The sequence below is a fragment of the Pan troglodytes genome, chromosome 8 (assembly GCF_028858775.2).
Source record: "Pan troglodytes isolate AG18354 chromosome 8, NHGRI_mPanTro3-v2.0_pri, whole genome shotgun sequence".
In the NCBI taxonomy this organism is placed as follows: domain Eukaryota; kingdom Metazoa; phylum Chordata; class Mammalia; order Primates; family Hominidae; genus Pan; species Pan troglodytes.
The window spans coordinates 80,307,128-80,331,542 of record NC_072406.2 but is presented as its reverse complement, the minus strand read 5'-3'; the positions used below and the strand labels follow the sequence as shown (position 1 = coordinate 80,331,542).

The window sequence follows — 24,415 nt, the reverse complement described above, 5'->3', positions numbered from 1 at the left end:
TTGTTGGGAGGCTCTATTGGGCCCCTCCCTGAGAATGGAGTGCACTGTGACTCCGAGTGGAGGTCTCCGTAGCAGGGAGCCTGCACAGAGCTTGTCAAGGTGACTCGGGTTATACATGAACTCTGAGAACTCTATAGCTACTGCAGGTAAATAGTCCCACCAACCTTTGTTCCCACCAAAAATATATCTGCTGAAATTGTTCTTAAATTTCTAAACAGACCATTTAGTCTCTACCTAAGTTGTTCCCTTTAAGCAAATGGGTAATGTTATAGTAGTTTTAAAAGCATTTGGTCAACCATGAAGCACCACAGAGATATTTTAAAAAATATCATCCCCTAGGAGAGGGGAAAACCTGTTAAGAAAACCCTTTCATTTTTCTATCTTGTTATCTAACACCATGAGACCAGCAACATCTTTGTCAAATCTCAATGTGAATGAAAAAAAAATTAATTGTTCTAGGGTTGGTAGGAGCATTTGACTTATATTTTCAGGTTAGTGAACTGAGTCTACTATTCCTATTACGTGTAGGAACTAACTGTTGAAAAATTGAACTCTCACTTTTTCACATACCAACATTAGTTCATTAAAACCCTTTCAAAATGGAACCTGATTTACCTGTTGTGTCATATGTTCAAAAGCAAATTTGCAAAAACTACCACTATGAATTCCAAAACCAGCTTGGACAAAAACTCATTCAACTTCTTGTGTCCATAAATTGTGATTCTGTGTCTGTTCTACTGAAAGTGCCTTTGTAAGCATATTGTAGTAGTGTCTATATTATAAATTGTAGATATATGGAAGACTGGGGTTTTAACACATTATTATGAGTTCCAGTAGCATTAGCCATATACTATAAGTGGGGATAGAGACACACTTCCAGAATTTGGATAGTGTTCAACTGTTTGTTTCATAGTCCATTATCATAAGATTCTGTAAGGCCTATAATTTTATCTCTTGACACCTCTGTAAGTATATTATCCATATATTTCAGATTTCTTGGGATGGCCTTGATTTTAAATATTTTGCTTGTTGTCAAATCATGTGTCGGACAGTATATCTTATTTTCTGTTTTAAAAAATATGTTTATGATAGCTGTAAGTCTAGACATTCTCAATTTCCTAGAAAAGGATTATGAATTTTATGTGAATCCAAGAGCTGTTATTATTAAGGAGAGACTATAAAGTTATGACAAATTTTTAATTTAGTGTTTGTAGGATTCATTTCATTATTACTAAAGTAAAAGTAATTGAATCATACTTTTCTGAGAAAGAAAACTGGATGACTGTTTTGTTTCTTTCAAGCTGATGTTAATATCTTTAATAAGCATATAAAAATCTGTTGATAAGGTCCTAAAATTCCTTAACACCATTACTGTAATGTTCACTTTTGAGGACTGGAAATACATAATAATCCATCTTTTCTCTTTCTTTGCTTATACAGTTTTTAAAATATAACTCAAGATGTGCATCTATTACTGCTAATAGTGCAATGTACCAGGCCAAACATTTGCCACTGACTGTCAAGTGTCTTTCTGATGCAGCTGAAAAGGGAGAGAGAGAAAGAGACGGAGAGAGAGAGAGAGAGAGAGAAAGGAGAAAGAAAGAGCAATGTCCCTTGAGCAAGACTTTCTGCAGCTGTTGTGTACATTAATCCAGGGAGTAGATCTCCCAACACTAAATATAGCAAGCGTATCCTTTTACATGATAAAAAAATTTAAAATGAAAGTCTTTATGCAGGCATATTATTTTAGATTCAACTTCCTTTAAAAAGGAAATAGGCATTGCTTACATATTCTCTATATAAACAACATTCTTTTAATAAATGAATGTGTGGAAAATGCCAATGAGATATGCAACATGTCACAACTTCTTCTGTTGAGATATTTTTCCTTAGGAACTCAAGTTGTCTGTGATCTCTGTGAGTCTCATCAATCCCCTCCAAAATCTTTACATGTGGAAAGCTTTATTTTTCACTTAATTTCGTGTCCCGTCATATGTAATTAGACAGTTATCCTAGGTTTCATTTCAAGTAACAGTAATGAGTTCTTTGAAATATTCGCTTTTCCACTGTCAGTGCCCTGTTATCAAAACACACTTGTGAACTTAAATCTGGATATTACCTTTCTTTTTTTAGTTGACCCAGATGAGGATGTCCAATCCAGGCACTCCACTGCAATGATAATTATCCAGGGAGAACTTTTAGATGAAAGTACAGGAGAAGAGGGAAATTCTTCACGCCCTTGGAAATAGAGAGTAGCCGTCCATAGAGAGTGAGGAGTTAACCTTAGTTTCAGTGAAGATGGCTGTAAGAAGCTGGACAACCTGTCACCACCGGAGCCAGAGCATTTGTCAGCTCACAGGTCCCAAGTTATTTTGAGCTGTATAAACCATGTGCCTGTGAAACATTCCACCTGATTGGACAGGAGAAAACTGAGCAAAGGGATTCCATAGCAGGACAGCACCTATGGGGGTGGGGGTCAATCAGTTCTTTTACCTATAGAATTTCCCTTATAGCTAGAGGCCCAAGTTATTTATTGATTGATGTTTGGAATGAACACTAAATGCATTATACCATAGTTCATCATTCAAAAAAATGGCATTATTTTTAAATGTACAAAAACTCTTCATTTTAATTTTTAAGATCTTTAATTTTAATCAATAGGAAATTTACTCTCATTAAATCACTGATACATTTTAGGAAATTTGGCTATGAAAAGCCAACATGAAGCTAAGGTCTAACGTTTTAAAGCTGAGAGCTTTTTTGGATTGTTTGTCCAAAGGCTAAGCAAAAGCAGACAAGGTAACTAACGTTAAAAATTCCTTGGCTGGGCACAGTCGCTCACGCCTGTAATCCCAGCACTTTGGGAGGCTGATGTGGGCAGATCACCTGAGGTCAGGAGTTCAAGACCAGGCTGGCCTACATGGCGAAACCCCGTCTCCACTAAATATACAAAAATTAGCCAGGTTTGGTGGCGCATGCCTATAAATCAGCTACTCAGGAGGCTGCGGCAGGAGAATCACTTGAACCGGGGAGGTAGAGGTTGCGGTGAGCCGAGATCACGCTACTGCATTCCAACAAGGGGGACAGAGCGAAACTCTGTCTCAAAAAAAATAATAAAATTAAAAATAAATAAATAAATAAATAAACTTGAAAAAAGTTAACCTGATTGCTTAGTATAGATTAAATGATGCTATAACATTATCAATCATGGTAGAAGCCAGGACTTTGAAAATTCAGACTTAAATGATGGTTATTATTCTTTAAAAAGATCATTCTTAGATTCTGATAGCATGAAACACATTGGTTTAAATCTAGCTTTCTTAATTAAGTCATACAACTGCTTATAGGGTTTCTTCCTAGTCATTCATTCATTTGATAATTATTTACTTAATGCCTACTGTGTACCAGGTACTGAGTATAAAGCAGTGCACAAAATACACAAAAATTTCTGACCTTGTGGAATTTACGAAGAGATCTTTATCCTCTTCAGTCATCGTGAGACTATTTATAGTACATTGAACAGATATAAAATTTCTTTGCTTATTGTGATCGCATTGGAGGTTTAATTACACCTTTTTTATGTGGTTTTATGCTTACACAGGCAAAAAAAATGAAGAACACTTTTAAATAATTCAGATTGAAATAACTGGTATTGAGGAGAGAAGAGGATACAGGAGGAAATGAATTATCTGTATAGGTTATTCTCATTACCACAGTAATCCAGAGCTTCAATGTACAGATTTATTTTCTCTCTTACCTAATCTTGTGCTGATGCTAATGTCAAGACCACTTAATTGTCCTTCTGCATATTCTATTTATGTGGATATGCCAACAATTTCTTTTTATTTAAAAAGAGGATCTTCCTCCACTATGCCACTCAGATCTTAAGCTGTAATCAATGTTAAGTGCTGCTGGGTCTTGGGTAGGTCTCTCCCATGGGAGAGTAGAACCTCTATTTCAGGTGGCTAGTAAAGGCAATGTTTAAACACACTATAAGTAAACACATTTTTACTTTCCTGCAAACTGCCATGATAAGCCTGGTATTCTACCTTTCACCCAGGTATAGAATACTAAGGTTGAAGGAGACTCATACTAAAAGGTAGAATAAAGCTGGTTGGGCAGTGAAATTAGGAATCTATATGAAGAATTAAAGTAGGTTTAAAATGCGAAAGAAGAGTTACAGAAAAAAGAAGCCGGCCGGGCGCGGGGGATCACGCCTGTAATCCTAGCACTTTGGGAGGTTGAGGCAGGCGGATCGCCTGAGCTCAGGAGTTTGAGACCAGCCTGGGCAACGTAGCGAAACCCCATCTCTACTGAAAATACAAAAAAAAAAAAAAAAAAAAAATTAGCAGGGCGTAGAGGTGCATGCCTGTAGTCCCAGCTCCTTGGGAGGCTGAGGCAGGAGAGTCTCTTGAACCTGGGAGGCAGAGGTTGCAGTGAGCCGAGATGGCGCCATTGCACTCCAGACTGGGTGACACAGCAAGACTCTGTCTCAAAAAAAAAAAAAAAAAAAAGAAAAGAGAAGCCAAAGACATTCTGAATGGCAGTCATCTTTCTCTTTTCATTTTTACTGCAACATTTTCAAATACAGATACCATACACAATTTTTGAGCTCTTTGAAAAAAAGCTGAATATAAATGTTTTAAATAAATAATATTTAGTAATTGTGAACACTCTGGTTATAGTACATCAAACATATTTTAGATTTTAGTTTTTAAAAACTAATTTCTGCTCCCAAATAACCCAGCTCCTGCCTTGCTTATCTTCAGTCGTAATTGTATAAACATTATATCACAAACCTACTAGTTCAAGATTTCATCAGAGTTTATTGATACAAAAAATAATCTTTAAAACTTTCTAATGCCCAACATAGTTAAAAACAAACTTTGTTAAGTGGCAAGCAAACACAAGGTTGGTTACATGTCTTAAGCCTTCCCCATAAAGTTGAGTGGCTCATCCAACACATGTGTTTCTTGTGGTTTGAACACGATCCTGTGCTTGCCTTCAGCTGTTTTCTTAATTCAGTCAGTCAGCCACAGAAACAATTTACTCACATTGGGATGATCCACAGGAATGCCAAGGAATCTGGAAGATCTATGGCAGAGGAAGTCTTCACTTGGACGGTAAGCATGGGAGAATTTCCATGCTAGTAGATTCATACAAAATTTTTGCATTTGCTAATTTTTTTATATCGCTATAGGCTCCAGTTCTCTAAAACAAATTACTCACATATACCAAAGCTTCAATAAGTTTTGCTTGAAGTTCATAGATTCATCTTGACATATCCAGTATCAGATGAAAAAACTAAACAAAACCTCTATGCCGTATTTTTGAAAAACAGAGAAAGTATGTATTTTTTAGCCATTTTTAATGAGAAAAATTTTCACAGCAAAGACAAGTTCTTGACTATCCAAAACAATAGATGGGTGGTGGATTATAAAAGATCTTATACAAAAGGCATGACAACAATATAATTGAAAAAGACAATGAAATCACTAAGAAATTTCTTTTTCATCTAAACTACTGAAAATGCTTGCCTGGGAAAACTAAAAACATTAAAAAAAAAACTAAAAGTTCAAAACCCACTTAGTTTTAAAAACTAAAAACATTTTTAAAAACTAAACAGAACACCCACTTTAAAACATTATCCTGAGAAGTAAATTTGTGGTTACCTGTCTCAGGAGAAGCACCATTCCTATATCAATCAACCAGGATCATCTAAAGTCCAAATCTCACTGCCTAACTTGTGTCAGACACAAAAGTGGCATGAAGGAAATGTGATACTGCCCCGCCAGAGTAATGAAGGGTATTTACAGGGTTCCGTTGCAGATCCAGGGACAGTCATTTAGAACAGATTGCTCTTTCAGATCAACTTTAATAACTCAGTCTGCACGATGTTCTTAGCCTGGAGGGCTGGTGGGGGTGGATAATGACTAAGATGACTAAGGAAATAGGCTTTCTTGATTTCTCCTTAGTCTAAATGAAAATAAGAGTGAAGAAATTCTCAAGAATAAAGCATATGGAATACATAAGATATCTATACACAGGATGCATATTACATGTATAAATATCTTTATCTGGTACCAAACTGGGACTATGGTCAAGGCATTTATTAAGGTAAATATGAAAAAACAATCAATTATTACAACACTTCCTGTTTGTTCCCCTAATTTTAAGGTGATTAAATTAAAGCTTTACTGTGTGGTTTGCATTAAAACACAACAAAGCTTCCTTTACTTGTTCTTTTGGTATGTAGTACATATCAAAGTTTACACTTTTCAAAAAGTATTATTTCCAAGAAGAAAATCTATTCAGAACTTTTTAAAAGAGCACTCTGAGACTAAGTTACTGAAGAAATCTGGAACAATTGTTACCATGTATGTACTCCTCAAGGTATACAGTTAAATCCTACTTCTCACCACATTAATATAATGATTATATTAACACACATAAATATGCTATAGTCTTGGTAGTAATAAGTTAACATTCCTTAGCTATGTGCGAGGCACTATGCTAGGCTCTTTGTGTATGTGTTTTATTTAACAGATTCCTTTAACGTCTATGAAGTAGGTACTGTTATAATTCTCATTTTACAGATGAAAACTTGAGGCTTAGAAAGAAGTTTAAAACTTGCCCAAGGTCACACAACAAGTAAGTGACTGAGCCAAAATTGAACCTGAGTCTGTGCTCATAACCACTGCAAATATTCAAATGATTATATTTCCAACATATTTGTGAAAAATTCAAGGTAAAAATGAATAGAAAACATATTAGGCCGGGCATGGTGGCTCATGCCTATAATCCCAGCACTTTGCAGGCTGAGGCGGGTGGCTCACCTGAGGTCAGGAGTTCAAAGCCAGCCTGGCCAACATGGTGAAACCCTGTCTCTATTAAAAATACAAAAATTAGCTGGGCGTGGTGGTGCGTGCCTGTAATCCCAGCTACTTGGGAGGCTGAGACAGGAGAATCACTTGAACCCAGGAGGCAGATGTTACAGTGAGCCAAGATCACACCCCTACACTCCAGCCTGGGCGACAGAGTGAGACTCTGTCTCAAAAAAATAAAGAAAGAAAGAAATAATAGAAAATATATCTTTCTTTTAGTAAATATTCTAAGGGAACACTATATAGGGTTTAAGTTTGTAATTTTTCTGACTGAAACCAACCCTGACATTATTTTGTATGACTAAGCAAACAAAAAGAAGTGATAATTTAGAAAGAAAAAAGCAAATGCTTGCAATAAACTCTACATGCAATGTTTTATCTGGGAACATGAATTGATATGTAGACTGGAGTTAGGCATTAGTGCTGAAAAGTGGGGCATTGGAAGCAGTCAGAATGCTATGACAGACCTATTTTTTCATTTCTATTTGTTATAATTATTGTGCTGAAATAATACAAGAGGTTTGTTCTTTTAAAACTAAATTTAAATGCTTTGGTGTTATTTCTGAGCACAGCAACATGGGTCAATAAAGTTTTTACAAGTTAGGGGTAGGAAAATAACAGCTTGAATATTCTCTCTTCATAAGGTTAGCTCAAAATATGCCAATATGCCAGGATCTGAGTGATTCCACACAGATTCTATTTTTGGTCTGCTTGGACATCTCCAAAAACTGAAAACAAAGTTCAGTGTTCTTACTCATGACCCAGGTAATCACACTAATGTTAATGATGTGCGGGAAAGGAAATGGGAACTAACATTTCTTACAAGTGTATTCTAGGCTTGGGAGTAGCCTAAGTTACTCTCATTTAATTCTCATATCAACCCTGCAAAGTGTTGTTATCTGCATGTTACTGGGAGGAAATTACGCCTTAAAGAAGCATAGTTTTCCCAAAGTTACCCAACCAGTGAGTTACACAGTTGAGTAGATTCAAACCTAAGCCTTTTAGAGGCTTGTTGTTGTTTGAGACAGAGTTTCACTCTTGTTGCTTAGGCTGGAGTGCAATGGTGCGGTCTCAGCTCACTGCAAGCTCCAGCTCCCAGGTTCAAGCGATTCTCCTGCCTCAGCCTCCAAAGTAGCTGGGATTACAGGCGCCTGCCACCACGGCTGGCTAATTTTTGCATTTTTAGTAGAGACAGGGTTTCACCACGTTAGTCAGGCTGGTTTTGAACTCCTGACCTCAGGTGATCTGCCCACATCAGCCTCCCAAAGTGCTGGAATTACAGGCATGAGCCACCACACCCGGCCTAACATAAGCCTTTTAGTTTAGAACTCACTCTCTTTTCAATGGCCCCCCACTGTCTTATCATGAAGAAGAATCTTTAAGATTAGTTCAAAAATCAGAACTCACTCAAAGGAGGAAATTCATCATGATTTTCATATGTATTGATGGGCAATGGGATTGTTAAAGATACCACTTTAGTTTTATTGACTTTGTGTTTATTTAATAGAAACATGAAGGGAACAGAAAAATAGCATATGACTAAGCTCTAGGGCTATTTTCACAAAGAAGACTCAATAAAATTGGTTGACTGAAATAGCAACGGCTAATACACACTTCTGGGAAGTTACCATCTTATTACATATAATTTGTCAGGAAAATAGTAAGTGCCAAATGGAATGAAACTGTTGTCAAGGAGGAAAGAGTACAGAGGAAGAGCTTGGAGAACACAGACCATGGAAAATTCAAAAGAAATTTGTATCTTATATCCTTATCCAAGTTCACATTTTTATTTGCATATGAATCTATATGTCTGGCATTTTCCAGAGTCAGCAAACTTCCAAGTGAATAAAGGCAGTGGGAAGACCTGCAAAATCTTTTTGTTTTGCTTTTTCATCCATTTTGCTCACCTCCAAATTGCTCTTCATTCCAAACTAAGAATGAATTAATCAAAACAGCCCAAACAAAGATTCATGGTTCAATGTAATTATCATGTGTATTAAATATCTTAGATCTCCTTTCCCTTCATCTTTTAGGCTAGACAGTGAGCTTCAGTTCGAAATGCAGGTGATAATGTCACTAAAAGGGATAAGTAAGCAGATAATGTTACAGAGAAGTTAAACACAAAAATTTTTCACAATGGGGATAAATTTAGCTGGGGATAAATCTATTATAAGTCCACTGGCCTGACAATATTGTGCAAATTTTCTTTTTTTTAATTGTAGTTAAGTTAATATAATCAAATACAAGAAAATATTCCAAGAGCTTCCACAAGTAAAGAGCAGTTCACCTGCAAAGGAACAAGACCCAGACTGCCATTCGATTTCCCAACAGCAACACTGAATGCAAAACAATAGAGCCATATTTTTAAATAATGGAAGGAAAAGAAATTTGAACCTAGAATATTATTTCTAGACAAACTGTCATTCAAATTTGAAGGTATAATAAAAGTACTCTCTCACATAGGTCTCAAATGGTTTGCCATACAAAGACTCATTTTTTGTGAGAAAACATTTTGGGAGAAAGTAATAAAAATGAGAGAAGCACAGCAGGTGAAGTGGCTCACAGCCATAATCCCAGCACTTTGGGAAGCTGAGGCGGTGGATGACTTGAGCCTAGGAGTTTGAGACCAGCCTGGGCAACATGATGAAACACCACCTCTATAAAAAATTTAAAAAATAATTAGCTGGGCGTGGTGGTGTGTGCCTGTAGTACCAGCTACCTGGGAGGCTGAGGCAGGAGGATCGAGCCTGGGAGGTGGAGGCTACAATGAGCTTTGATCGTGCCACTGCACTCCAGCCTGGGCTGCAGTAAAATGAGACCCTATCTCAAAAAAAAAAAAAAAAAAAAAAAAAAAAAAAAAAAAAAAAGGAGAGAGAAATAGATCCCTGAAAATTGCTGTTTAAGAGATAGAGAATTAATGAAAACCAAATATTTTGGTAATATTCATCATTCAAGAGAACCCAGAATTTAAATTCTGGGCAGTATCAAAAAATTAAAGGCAGATGACAATGTGATAAAGTACTTTTCCTGTTAGGAGAAAAATGCAAATATTAATAAGTTAAGGAAGTCAATAGGGATAAGTAAATATGAGACTATATCTTAAGATAAGGATAACAAGTATAAAAACAAAATTTACAATTTCTAAACCAGCAGAAGAAAACTTGACCTATACAATTGAAATCAGGAACAGAAACAAAAAGGAAGAAATGAGAAGTTCAGTAAATTAAAAATATAATAAGCTATCAGAAGTAAGTTTTAAAAAATTGAGTAAATATAAGTACAAATAGGTTAAATCCACCAACTAAAAGACAGATACTGTCAACCTGGAGTTAAGAACAAGAATATTAAATAAACACATTGAAGACAAAATGAAAAAAATGTTAAAAATGAAAGGAATGAAAGCTTATATTAAGCAACTATGAACCTAAAGAAAGTTGGTGTAGTAATCTTAATATCGGACAAAAGAGAATATAAAGCTAAAAAATACCATCAGGCCAAAGGATGACATTACATACTGATGAAGGCAGCTAGAGCAAATTTTCATCAAGAATAAGAAAAGCTTTGGTATAATCAGAAATGTGAGCATCCCAATCTTATGAAATACAAACCACTGTTCTGGTCTTACCTGCCACTCTTCTACACAATTACTTATCTCCAACCAAAATGTTCCACCAATATTTCCTTGCCTTCTCTTTACTTCGTGCCTTTGTTCACTGTCACTTCCACTTATGTAATTAAACAACTACTTGTTGCTTGTTGCAGTGTTTCTTATATTGTTGAATTCAACCAGGTCTTTTTTTACGTATTTATGTATTATTTACTCAACTAGATCAACTTTTTGAGAATTGAAGCTATACAAAATTTTTCTTTTTAGGTCACTCAGTTCTAATCTCAAGGCATGACACAAAGTAGGCGCATAATAAATATTTATCTGTGGCATGCCATAAAAATGATGTATAAACTGTCTTATTCAGTCAATCAACACATATTTACTGAAAACTTATCATGTGCCAGGAAAGATCAAATGGCCCAGACTCTCAGCAACATTAACTGATTTAATTGTCATTAATGGTTATGATTTTTTTAACACAAAAATACTATTAAGAATTAAATCAAATGAAGAAAGGAGCTAAAAATGATCATATGTTCACCATGCACCAGTCACAAACTGAGGAACTATATGTGCATTTGGCTCAATGGATGCTTATAATTCTTGAGATAATTGGTATAGGGGAACTCTTGCTTTTGAAAAAGACTTGGTGCTGTTTTCAGTGACCACCTTGCCCAAGGGTTTGTCCACAGGTGCTAATAAGAGGTGTTTTTGTACTTTTACATCCTTCTAAACCGGCTTACTACTATTTTTTTCTGACTACCTTTGCCCAACCTTTGTTTTACATAAGGTCCTTGCTTTCTATCCACCCTGTAAAGATCAGGCTCTTTCTTGCTTCCATATGCTGCTTCTAATGAGTTTTGTGCTTCATGACCCTAATCCTCATCACCGATGGGCAGTTCTGTTCATTCTCGTGCGCTGGTTTTGGGGATCCCACTCAAGCCACAGACTGTTTCCTGTTTGCCCAGAAATAAACAGTACACTTAAAACACACATAATATTTTCTAATTTCAATCATGATTTCAACTATTTGTGACTGACTGCAAACTGGACTCATTTCTGGAAAGGCAGATAAGCCAGAATGAATTATTTAGCTCCCTGAGTGACCCTAGCTCACCCCAACCCAGCATCTACATTAACCAAGCTTTGTTCTTCATATTTAATTCATAATTTAATTTACTACAATAACCCAGGAAGTATAGGTCATTATCCCTATTTAGTGAAGGATGAAACTGAAAAAATTATATGCTACTGTGGTTTTTGCAAATTCAAGGATCTGAAAAAGACTTAAGAAGCATACTTTAAGATTTTCCAAGGTATACTATATCATTATCCTCTTTTTATAGAGGAGGAAACTGAAGATCAGAGAAGAAATTGCACAAAGCCACTCAGAGCTGTGATTCACATCTAAGGTCCATACAACGCCGAAGCCCAGCTCTTGTCTGCTACACCACGCCACATTTCAGAGGCCTGCACACTCATTAGTAATGCATTCAGGAATCTATTTGGAAAAAAACACAGAAGATGCAGAGTAACAAGATGGAGACATCCGGTGATATTGGTATTACCTTGATTTCATGACTTCCTCCAAAGTGTTTCCAAGTCCTTGGAAATGCAGGTGATTTACTATCTCTCACTAGTCAAAGAAATAGCTTAAAGGAATTGAAGCAACAATACATAATAAGCAATTCTCTCTGTGCATCTCTATCTGCAAATTATTAGTTACTTTTTTTTTTTTGAGACAGAGTCTTGCTCTGTCACCCAGGCTGGAGTGCAGTGGCACGATCTTGGCTCACTGCAACCTCTGCCTCCCAAGTTCAAGTGATTCTCATGTCTCAGCCTCCTGAGTAGCTGGGATGACAGGTGCGTGGCACTATGCCCAGCTAATTTTTGTATTTTTAATAGAGACTGGGTGTCACCATGTTGGCCAGGCTGTAGTTACTATTTTTAAAGTAGACATCTGAAGTTACCTACAATCACATATTTGTTATTACATGCCAATAAAAACAACAACAACAACAAAACAACACTCCTGCCCTTGAAATTGGTCTTCATTATGATTATTTTGTATATAGGAAAGTTAAGCACTAGAAAGGCCATGCTGCATATCCATGTAAGCCAGCAGTAAAACTCAGATTTTCAAGTTGACATTATTAATTTAGTCTAATGAGGGTTATTTTGGGAGGCACCCCAAATTTTATCTATTAGCAAAACTGGAGCAATAAATGTGTGCCAAGTGAGACTTACAACAGCTTTGAGTAACTGGTATACAAGGCAACAAAAAGAAACATTAAAAGGTGGTTATAGATTATTTTATGTCTCTAAACAGTAATTACTACCAATATTATTTTACTAAGTCTTAAGAAAACTGTGAGAACCAGATTAATTTATGTGTTCATCGAAACATATCTAATTGCTTCGTGAACTTTATTTTAAAGGTCACTTAGTGTATTAAAAACTTCTTCCCTGGCTACTATGGGAAATCTCATAAAATAAAGACCCAGATTTTCAAAAAGAAATTTTTTTTTAGACAGAGTCTTGCTCTTGTCGCCCAGGCTGGAGTGCAATGGCATGATCTCAGCTCACTGCAACCTCTGCCTCCTGGGTTCAAGCGATTCTCCTGCCTCAGCCTCCTGAGTAGCTGGGATTACAGGCGCCTGCCACCACACCGGGCTAATTTTTGTATTTTTAAAGAGACGGGGTTTTGCCGTGTTGCCCAGGCTGGCCTCAAACACCTGACCTCATGATCCGCCTGCCTCGGCCTCCCAGAGTGCTGGGATTACAGATGTGAGTCACCATGCCCAGCCAAAAAATTTCTTATCTGCTTTCCAATTTTGCATGAATAGTGGTGAAAATAATCTAATTACTATGTTAATAAAAAGAAGTAGCTGGACTTCCTGTTTGTCATTTGTTCACCAATCATGTGAACTATGTGTTGGAATTAAGTGTTTGATAGAGATTTATTTTATTTTATCCTCTCAAATTAATTTAGATTCTAAATCTATTAATTTAGAAAGTGAAGGGCAGAGAACGTTTCCAAGTGCCATGATCAGGTAATGTTTAACTTAAATAATAAAAAAATAGATAAGCATAAAAGCCATAGTAAAATTGAGATCTTTTTTTTGGAGACAGAGTCTCGCTCTGTTGCCCAGGCTGGAGTGCAGAGGTGCAATCTCAGCTCACTGCAACCTTCGCCTCCCAGGTTCAAGAGATTCTCCCACTTCAGCCTCCCAAGTAGCTGGGATTACAGGTGCCTGCCACCATGCCCAGCTAATTTTTGTATTTTTAGTAGAGACAGGGTTTCACCATGTTGCCCTGGCTAGTCTGGAATTCCTGAACTCAGGCAATCCATCCACCTTGGCCTCCCAAAGTGCTAGGATTACAGGCATGAGCCACCATGCCCGGCCTAAAATTGAGATCTTTAAGGACCTTAAGTTCAGAATAATGATGCACATGAACTAAATTTAAGAAAGGGACATCACCTCTTTTGAAAACAAATAGTACTTAAAAACTAGTACTGAAAGATGAACAATTTTAAAATTTGGAAATTGATATATGCCCCATTTGGTGTGGACACGGATTTTTTTTTTTTAAATCAGCTATATAGTAAGATGATAAAAGAGAAAATCAAATAAATGCTATAATTAGGAAGAGAGTAATTTAGTATTTAGAGCTGTATTCCAACTCCGCCACTTATTATGTGAGAAACATTAGGCAAATTATTTAATCTCTTTGTGTCTCAGTTTTCTCACCTCTGTAAAAGAGGAAAATATCATAGGAATGCTGTGAGACTTAAGTGAGTTAATACTTTTAGAACAATGCCTGGCTCCTAGCAAGTGGTCAATAAATGTAAACCACCACTATTATCATTACTATTATAAAAATATATTTATTTTAAATAAACATCTTTTAGTTCACTTTGTGAAGTCACAGAGTGGAGCACACCCAGTTGCACTGAGCTGTAAACTCTAAAGAAAGGCCAAAGGCTGAATGGGCCACCTAGACTGATGAGTCAGACACAGCAGCAGTTCAGGTTTCCAGACTGATTCAGTCCTTGGCGTCTATCCCGAGGCTGACAACAAGAAGGCTAATTAGTGCCAAGGGTGATGAGTTTTGTAACATGGGGTGCTCCATTAGAGATGCAAATCAGATCACTTACATCTTGTACAGAGCACCAATAGTAATCAAGTTCAGATTCACACCAGTAACATAGAGGTAAAATGCTTCATATCTAGTTACCATGTTCCTGAACCATATGCTTCTGAATTCTATGTTCTCTACTCACCTACTGCCAAGGAGCTAAACATAGCTAAAGGATTTAAATTATAATTTGATCTGACAACCAGGTATCAAACAATACTTCTTTAGCCAATAAGTAGAGCAGAGACAAATATCAGAGCAGTATATCCAGTTTATGCTGTGTGCTTTGTGATAGGAAAATAATAATTGAGGGTATTGGTATATCTCTTGTATTATCTGATCTAAAAAGGATGTCAGCATAAGCTTGGTATTCAACATAGACTAACCAAATTATTGTTAAGGTTAAGTGATTTAGAATAGAGAAATCTAGGAAAGTGAGGAATATCCTAACCTTTCTATGATCGTGAATTGTCTAATAGACTACCGTTGAATGCATATAAACACTCTTATGTAGAATAAGACAAAGCAGATTCAGTTCTTCTAAATAAATGCTCCTGAGGATAATGATGATGAACTGGGACAGATGTCAAATACAAAGGAACGGTGATGTTTTAAATCCTATTATATTCAAATGCCCAAATATTATTAATAATACTGTGCTTGAATAATTTTTTTGCCTCACTCTGTCACTCAGGCTGGAGGGCAGTGGCGCGATCTCAGCTCACTGCAACCTCCGCCTCCTGGGTTCAAGTGATTCTCCTGCCTCAGTCTCCTGAGTAGCTGGGACTACAGGCGGCTGCCACCATGCCCGGCTAATTTTTGTATTTTTAGTAGAGACAGGGCTTCACCATATTGGCCAGGCTGGTCTCGAACTCCTGACCTTGTGATCCTCCTGCCTCAGCCTCCCAAAGTCAGATCTGCTTTAATACTCATGTTTCACATATGAGAAAACTGACATACAGAAAGAACAATTGACTTAAGAGTTACACGGCAAGTCAATACTGAAGTATTAAGAGTTATCATTTGCCCAGACCAGTGTTTATCTTATAAATCTTCAGGTTTTGGTGAATCTTGTCCCCATAAATAGGATGACATGATTTAGGAATTATTAGAAATATCGGTTGATTTGTGTATATTATCTTTTACCGATCTCTGAATCAAATTCATACCTAATAATGAACTATCTTAGCATAATTCTATTCTATTTCAATTTTGTGAGTAAAAGGCCTAATAAAAAATTTATTTTGAAATCTGATCTCCAGATAACAATTTTTTTTCCATTCTGGATTTTGGTAAAATATGCATAACATACAATTTACCATTTTAACCATTTTTAAGGTTTCAGTTCTGTGGCATTGAGTACACTCACATTGTTGTACAGCCATTGTCACCACCTATCTCCAGAATCTTTTTCATCTCGCAAAATTAAACCTCTGTATCCATTAAACAATAACTCCCCCTATTCCCCTCTTCCCTCAACTGCTGGCAACCACCATTCTCCTTTCTGTCCCTAGGACTTTGTCTTGCTACTCTTAGTTCCATATAACCTATGCTTATGAACATTCAAAAGTGTTTTGTCTTTAAAGAAAACTTAGGGGAAGATTCTTTAAATTATTCACTTCCAATTAGTCTCTGAAGTAAGACTCTGTAACAGAGCTCTGCCTGGAGGATCCACATTAGGCTGGTTCTAAGTACTCAGTTTGTGGAGTTGTAAATGGCTGGTACTTCAGATGGGAGGCAGGGAGACCCTGGTCTGCAGTGTGATTTGTGATAGGCTCTCCCACCTTGCCACAGTGCACAGGATGCTTCTGCAAATTACAGCCAAAAAAGAGTTAGTCATATGCATGCCTTTCATGCCTTATAATTTTTTTTTTTTTTTTTTTTGAGACAGGGACTGACTCTGTCACCCAAGCTGGAGTGTAATAGAGTGATCTCTTCTTATTACAGCCTCGACCTCCCAGACTCAAGCAATCTTCCCACCTCAGCCTCCCGAGTAGCTGGGACCACAGATATGTGACTCCACACCCACACCCAGGTAATTTTTGAATTTTTTGTAGAGAAGGGGTTTTACCATGTTGCCAAGGCTGGTCTGGAACTCCTGAGCTCAAGCAATCCATCCACCACAGCCTCCCAAACTGCTCCTGACCTCGTGCCTTATATCTTCTTCATTGCTTTTAAAAAGTCTCCCTCTGTAGCCCAGGTTGGAGTGCAATGGTGCAATCTCGGCTCACTGCAACCTCCGTCTCCCAGGTTCAAGTGATTCTCAGGCCTCAATCTCCCTAGTAGCTGGGATTACAGCACCCGCCACCATGCCCAGCTACTTTTTGTAATTTTAGTGGAGACAGGGATTCACTATGTTGGCCAGGCTGGTCTCGAACTCCTGACCGCAAGTGATCTGCCCATCTTGGCCTCCCAAAGTGCTGGGATTACAGGCCTGAGTCACTGTGTCCAGCCCCCATGCTTTATATTTTACACAGTCACACCCACCTATTTTTTGTTTTCTTTGAAAATGCTAAACTTTAAGTATAAGACCCAGTAACATTGTTTCAGAGGAGCCTAATTTACATATCACGAAAGAAATTTTATTTGTTATTAAATGCTGCTACCTATGCCAGAGGTGTTTGAACCACGGTGACTTCCATCTCGAATAGGGGCTGGGTAAAATAAGGCTGAGACCAAGGCTAGACGCAGTAGCTCACGCTTGTAATCCCAGCGCTTTGGGAGGCCGAGGTGGATGGATCACCTGAGGTCAGGAGTTGAAGACCAGCCTGGCCAACATGGTGAAACCCCGTCTCTACTAAAAATACAAATATTGGGCGTGGTAGCGGGCACCTGTAGTCCCAGCTACTCAGGAGGCTGAGGCAGGAGAATCGCTTGAACCTGGGAGGCAGAGGTTGCAGTGAGCCGAGATAGTGCCATTGCACTCCAGCCTGGGCAACAAGAGCGAAACTCCATCTCAAAAAAAATAATAATAATTAATTAAAAAATAAAATAAGGCCGAGACCTGCTGGGCCGCATTCCCAGCAGATTAGGCATTCTTAGTCACAGGATGAGGCAGAAGGCGGGCAGGATTGGTTTCACAAGATATAGATCGTAAAGATACTGCTGATAAAACAGGATATGGTCAAGAAGCCAGCCAAAATCCACCAAATCCAAGATGGCGATGAAAGTGACCTTTGGTTGTCCTCACTTCTTATTATACGCTAATTATAGTATATTCGCATGCTAAAAGACACTCCCACTCACCACCACCGTGACAGTTTACAAATGCCATGGCAATGATAGGAAGTTTCCCTATGTAGCCTAAAAAGTGGAGGGGCCCTCAGTTCTGGGAAATATTTACTCCTTTCCCGGAAAACTCGTGAATAATCCACCCCTTGTTTAGCATATAATCAAGAAGCAACAATATGTATACTCAGTCTATGTATACTCAGCTCTGCCTACGGAGTAGCCATTCTTTTATTCTTTTACTTTCTTTCTTTTTTTTTTTTTTTTTTTTTTTGAGACGGAGTCTCGCTCTGTCGCCCAGGCTGGAGTGCAGTGGTGCAATCTCGGCTCACTGCAAGCTCCGCCTCCGGGGTTCACGCCATTCTCCTGCCTCAGCCTCCCGAGTAGCTGGGACTACAGGCGCCCGCCACCACACCCGGTTCATTTTTTGTATTTTTTTTTTTTTTTTTTAGTAGAGATGGGGTTTCACCGTGTTAGCCGGGATGGTCTCGATCTCCTGACCTCGTGATTTGCCTGCCTGGCCTTCCCAAAGTGCTGGGATTACAGGCATGAGCCACCGTGCCCGGCCTATTCCTTTACTTTCTTAATAAACTTGCTTTCACTTTACTCTATGGACTTGCCCTGAATTCTTTCTTGATCCAAGAACGCTGTCTTGGGGTCCGGATTGAGACCCCTTTCTGATGTCAGCTACATTTTTAGAGCCATGGTTTTGTCAAGAATTTTAAGCCATTTTAGAATACTTGAGAGCAAATATAATGAAACTTACCAAGGTCAAAAGCACTGGTTTCTAACCTTTTCAAGGTTGGGATGAGGCCTCCTTTTTCCAACATGTAAAAATGTTGTAGACAGCTGGACCTGGTGGCTCACGCCTAAAATTCCACCGCTTTGGGAGGCCAAGGCAGGAGGATCACTTGAGCTCAAGGGTTCATGGGAGACCAGCCTGGGCAATATAGTGAGACTTCATCTCTACTAAAAAAAATAAAAATAAAAATAAAAATTATCTGTTTTCAGATAATCTTTGATGTACACATGGATTTGTGGGCCCATTACAGTTAATTCACGGCCCTCCAGGGGTCTTGCTCACAAGTTGGAAACCACTGATCCAAGAAAACAAGCAGGTTCTAGCCCCAGCTCTATCTCTCACTAGCTATACAGCCTTGGGTAAATCATTCTACAAGCTTCAGTTACCTCACCTTTTCAGTTAACGAAAAATGAGGAAAACTGTTTTGCTTACTTCAGAAAATTTACAATGAGTATAAGAATGAAATAATATACAAAGGATTGAAAGCTTAAACATGACACATAAAGTGACATAATTATGAAAGAATTTTATTTTATAGAAAACACATGGAAGCATCATACAGCACTCCTACACTCTGAAAATTTAACTAGAAAATCAACATATCATGAATAATGCATGTAATTTGACTATCCTTAAGAAAAGAACAACTAGCATTCCTGTATTTATAAGGATGTTCATCAAGAACTGCTTGTAACAGCAAAAAACTGGAAACAACATACATTTCTTTTTTTTTTTTTTTGAGACAAAGTCTCATTCTTGTCCCCCAGGCTGGAGTGCAATGACTCAATCTCGGCTCACTGCAACCTCCACCTCCCAGGTTCAAGCGATTCTCCTGCCTCAGCCTCCCGAGTAGCTGGGATTACAGGCGCCTGCCACCATGCCCGGCTAATTTTCATATTTTTAGTAGAGACAGGGTTTCACCATGTTGGCCAGGCTGGTCTCAAACTCCTGACCTCAGATGATCCACCCACCTCGGCCGGTCTCCCAAAGTGCTGGGATTACAGGCATGAGCCACTGCGCCCGGCCAACAACATACATTTCTTAACATGGAAAGATGATATGTAAAACTTTTTTCACCAGTTTTCAAAACGATATTTATGACTGCACTTTATTTTTTAAAATTCTGGAGTCAAATACTCTTTTCTTTTTTTTAGAGACAGAGCTGTGCTCTGTTGCCCAGACTGGAGAGCAGTGACACAATCATAGCTCACTGCACCCTCGAACTCCTGGGCTCAAGCAATCCATTCACCTTGGCCTCCCAAAGCACTGGGATTACAAGTACTAGCCAAAGAACCCAACCTGGATTACAATATTTTAAAATGTTAGTTATAGCCAGGGAGTAGAATTACGGGTGATTTTTCTCTTGTAATTTTTTTTTTTTTGGCTGCACTTTAAAAAAAAGTTCTAATAAAAGTGTTTATTTTTATAAAGAGGACAAAATAGTAAAACTCTTCCTCCACATCAAAAAACCAGAATGCCTCAAGCACATCAAAAGAAGGAAAAGAAAAAAAAAAAACGAGCAAATTTGGGCTGTAGTCTAGGCTGGGCGCGGTTGCTCATGCCTATAATCCCAGCATTTTGGGAGGCTAAGTGGGGGCAGATCACTTGAGCCCCGGAGTTCAAGACCAGCCTGGGTAACATGGTGAAACCCCATCTCTACCTAAAATACAAAAATTAGCCCAGCATAGTGGCAGGCACCTGTAGCCCTAGCTAATCGAGAGGCTGAGGTGGGAGGATCACCTGAGCCTGGGAGCTGGAGGTTGCAGTGAGCTGAGATTGCACCAACACACTCCAGCCTGGGCAATAGGGCAAGACCCTGTCAAAAAAAAAAAAAAAAAAAAAGGGCTGTAGTCTAGTTGATGGTATATATGTATATATGTCTTTATACATAAATATAAATATGCATATATCTATATCTTAAGAGATAATAGAATGACAGGTAGGAAAGAGAAATCAGAGAATAAAGAATCAGCACTGTCCACCTGAGAGAGCCCTATTGCTCCTGGTGGAGAAGCTGGGAGCCCAGGCCAATGCTCACAAGATGCCATAATAAATTACCTGCCTTTCTCCAGTCCATGCCTACCCAGCAGCATTCTAATTTCAGTTTAGTTTTTTAAAAAATAAGTTTCCTCGTAAAGAAAAGAAAAGCTGATTTTTAACATAACATGCTGTTTGGTTTGCTTTAAAACCATTTTTATCATTGTAAATTAACAAATTGGAATTCTGGCTGAGCTAGTACTCTCTTGGGAATTTGGTTAATGCGAGTACTTTGCTAAGGGTCTGGATCACTCTAAGAATTTTGGGAAAAAATATATATTACGTTTCTGAGTTTGAAAAGCTGAACACCAGACAATGAAACCTGGTAATTTCATCAATGTAATTATAAGCTACAAGGTCTTATGACAGTCAACCAACTGGACTTCCTTAAGAAGCGATCCTATAATTCAATGTGTCACCTTTAGCATGAAATAAACACAGGGCAGGTATGTCTTGGAGACATAATGGAGTTTTACAGTATGAACAATGGGTATAACATTTTAGCTATAATCCAGTGTTATCATTCCTAGTCTGGAGATGTAGATAAAGACCAGAGAAAGTAAGTAGGTTATCTAAGATTATAATTGATAGTTCAAACTTGAAATTATAATTGGTGCCTCCTAGTCCGGGATATGAAACTATTTTCCCCAGCCTTTATGAAAGAATGTCACAGCTCTATATTGCACATATTCATGACTATATCTACCTTCCCTGTTTTAATAAGTGCTCATTGAGGCCTGGTGCGGTGGCTCACGCCTGTAATCCTAGCACTTTGGGAGGCCGAGGCGGGTAGATCACTTGAGGTCAGGAGTTCGAAACTAGCCTGACCAACATGGTGAAACCCCATCTCTACTAAAAATACAAAAAAATTAGCCGGATGTGGTTGTGGGTGCCTGTAATCCCAGCTAGTTGGGAGGCTGAGGTAGGAGAATTGCTTGAACCCAGAAGGCAGAGGTTGCAGTGAGCTGAGATCGCGCCACTGCACTCCAACCTGGGTGACAGAGTGAGACTTTGTCTCAAAAAAAAAAAAAAGTGTTCATTGAGTAGTATGTTCAAAGCATTCTGCTAGGTTAAGATTTTTTTCAAATCTGCTCTGTAGGTTTTATAACACGAGTAGACGTCTAACACTGAAAGTCGGATGGAGGAAAATATGCCTATTTACTAATAATCTAATACCTGCAAGGCGCTATTCTAGACACACTACATCATACTTCATTTATTATTTACTAAAACCTTAGGCTGTGTCCCATATAAGTTCTCTAATGATACCCTAAATGGATATACTTCATTCCATCAGATCACATCCAAGATTATCATTAAGTGAAAATTATCATTACCGTAAAGCATTTATTAATCATTTCATTATATGTAACACTGAAGTACCATTATAACTGGACAATCTTAGAGTAATGGGTTATAAATATTCACTGAAAACAGAGACTGGAGACAATTACAGATCCTCTTTTGGGTGAGTCAACAGTTGATACTTCAACAACAAAAGAGGCTTCTCTTCTCTCTTCTCGCACACTTAAGCATTCTCTTAAAAACAAACAAATAAGGCCAGGCGCGCTGACTCACGTCTGTAATCCCAGCACTTTGGGAGGCTGAGGCGGGTGAATCACGGGGTCAGGAGATCGAGACCAGCCTGGCTAACACGGTGAAACCCCGTCTCTACTAAAAATACAAAAATAAAATTAGCCGGGCATGGTGGCAGGCGCCTGTAGTCCCAGCTACTCGGGAGGCTGAGGCAGGAGAATGGCATGAACCTGGGAAACGGAGCTTGCAGTGAGCCGAGATCGCGCCACTGCACTCCAGTCTGGGCGACAGAGCGAGTCTCAAAAACAAACAAACAAACAAACAAACAAAAAACAGCCCAGGCAAAGTGGCTCACACCTTTAATGCCAGCGCTTTGGGAGGCCAAAGTGGGTGGATCACTTGAGGCCAGGAGTTCAAGACCAGCCTGGCCAACGTGGCAAAACCCTGTCTCTACTAAAAATACAAAAATTAGCTGAGCACTGTGGCGCATGTCTGTAATCCCAGCTACTTGGGAGGCTGAGGCATGAGAATCACTTAAACCCAGGAGGCAGAGGTTGCAGTGAGCTAAGCTAGCACCACTGCACTCCGTCCTGGGTAACAGAGTGAGACTCTGTCTCAAAAATTAAACAAACAAACGAACTCACAAAAGACTACGCATTGTGTGATTTCATTGATGTGAAATATCGAGAATAGGCAAGTCTATAGAAACAGAAAGTAGATTAATGGTTTCCTGGGGCTGTGAGTGGGAGGATGTTGGAGGAAAAGAGGAGTTACTGCTATTGGATACGAGGGGGTGATACAAATGTTCTAAAATTGTTTGTGGCAATGGTTGCACAACTCTGTAAATTTTCTAAAATCCATTGACTTACTTTAAGCAGGTGAATTGCATGGTGTATTAATTATATCTCAATTAATTTATTTTTTTAAAGTTCTGAATTTCTGCTATTCACTTGCACAACTCCTTCAGATTAACCCTGTGAGAAACTCTGTTAATAGCACTGGAAGGTTTTACCATTAATGAGGAGCTGTAACTTCAAAAAGCAATTGGTAATATATTATTAAAATGAATTCTAGTATGGGAGACAGAAACGATGGAGAGTGATAGATCAGTACCCTGACTGGGAGTTATTCATGTGCAACGTAAAAATCTATCACTGATCCAGTTCTTTATGAAACAATAATACAGAATATTCTGGTCCCCTCTAGGATTCTGTTGACTGTCCTCAATCAGCTCAATTGCTCTGCACTTCATTCATGAAAAAAGCAGACTGTTGCCCACTGAGTCCTATTTGTATTATCTCTGATCTTTCCTTCTTGGCTCTGCAGTTTCTTTACATTGCTTGGCAATGCCCTTTCATCATTCCTTTTCCCACATGGCTTTAAAGATTTTTCTAGGACACCCTCCCCTCTTTAACACTTGAAAGAAGCAGCACCTACATACCCCAGAGAGCCCCAATTCAATAAGGTGAGAGTGAGTGGTTCAGATGAATACCCTGATTAAGGATGAATAGAATGTTCTTCATCTATTGCTCTCTTAATCATTAGATTCCTGGAGGCACCTTTTTACTGGGACAGTATTAAATATTTCAATTATCTGGCCATCCCCTTAAGAAATCTCTTGCTTTACCTCCCAAGATGAATTTTGAGGGAGGACCTTACCTGGCACAAACAGCAGTGGAGCTCCAAAGGCTACATTGGGTAGTTCCAGCCGGGACTCCCAGCCCCTCACCTCACTTGTTGAGGGCAGGAAAGGCTGCCGTGGTTTTCCCTTCCTGGGCTTGCCCGTCCTGCTAATTTTAGGCTGCTTCCTCATGCGGCTGCCATGGGTATCAGAGCATGTGGCTCCCCTTGGAGGAGCTATTTTCTCCTGTGAGCCTCACTTGTTTGTTTCCAGCTTCTCTCCCTTCCCCTCCCTGCTCCCCACCTCTGTAGGGTAGAGTTGTTTCATAGTAAAAAATAAAACATCTTTCAGAATCATACTCTGATCTGCATTTATTCCTCAATCTAAGACACCAAGGGAAACTTTACTTTTTCCCCCAAGGGAAACTTTTCATGTTAGATTTAATTGTACCTGCCAATAGCAAGATTTCCAAATCATGTTTATTTAACGACTATTTGCTAAATTCCTACAATGAATAAGATCTTGCCCTAGGTCACTGGGATACAATGATGAGCAAA

General features: G+C 38.5%; 1 protein-coding gene across 10 annotated transcripts in view; it reads right to left on the bottom strand.

Annotated features, from left to right (window-relative positions):
• The window catches only part of MYPN (myopalladin), a 134,277-nt gene extending 110,269 nt beyond the window's left edge, over positions 1–24,008 (bottom strand). Inside the window, exons 1-3 of one of the 10 annotated variants that reach the window (XM_054660163.2) lie at positions 23,897–24,008; positions 18,629–18,831; positions 2,120–2,410 (exon numbers count right to left, since the gene is read on the bottom strand). Coding sequence is in view for 4 of the 10 variants with exons in the window: in XM_016918412.4 (XP_016773901.1) it covers positions 5,055–5,131 (77 nt within the window). In the remaining 6 variants the exon portion in view is untranslated. The other 9 variants (XM_054660164.2, XM_054660165.2, XM_016918411.4 and 6 more) reach the window with 9 other exon arrangements.
• Positions 24,009–24,415: the final 407 nt, after the last annotated feature.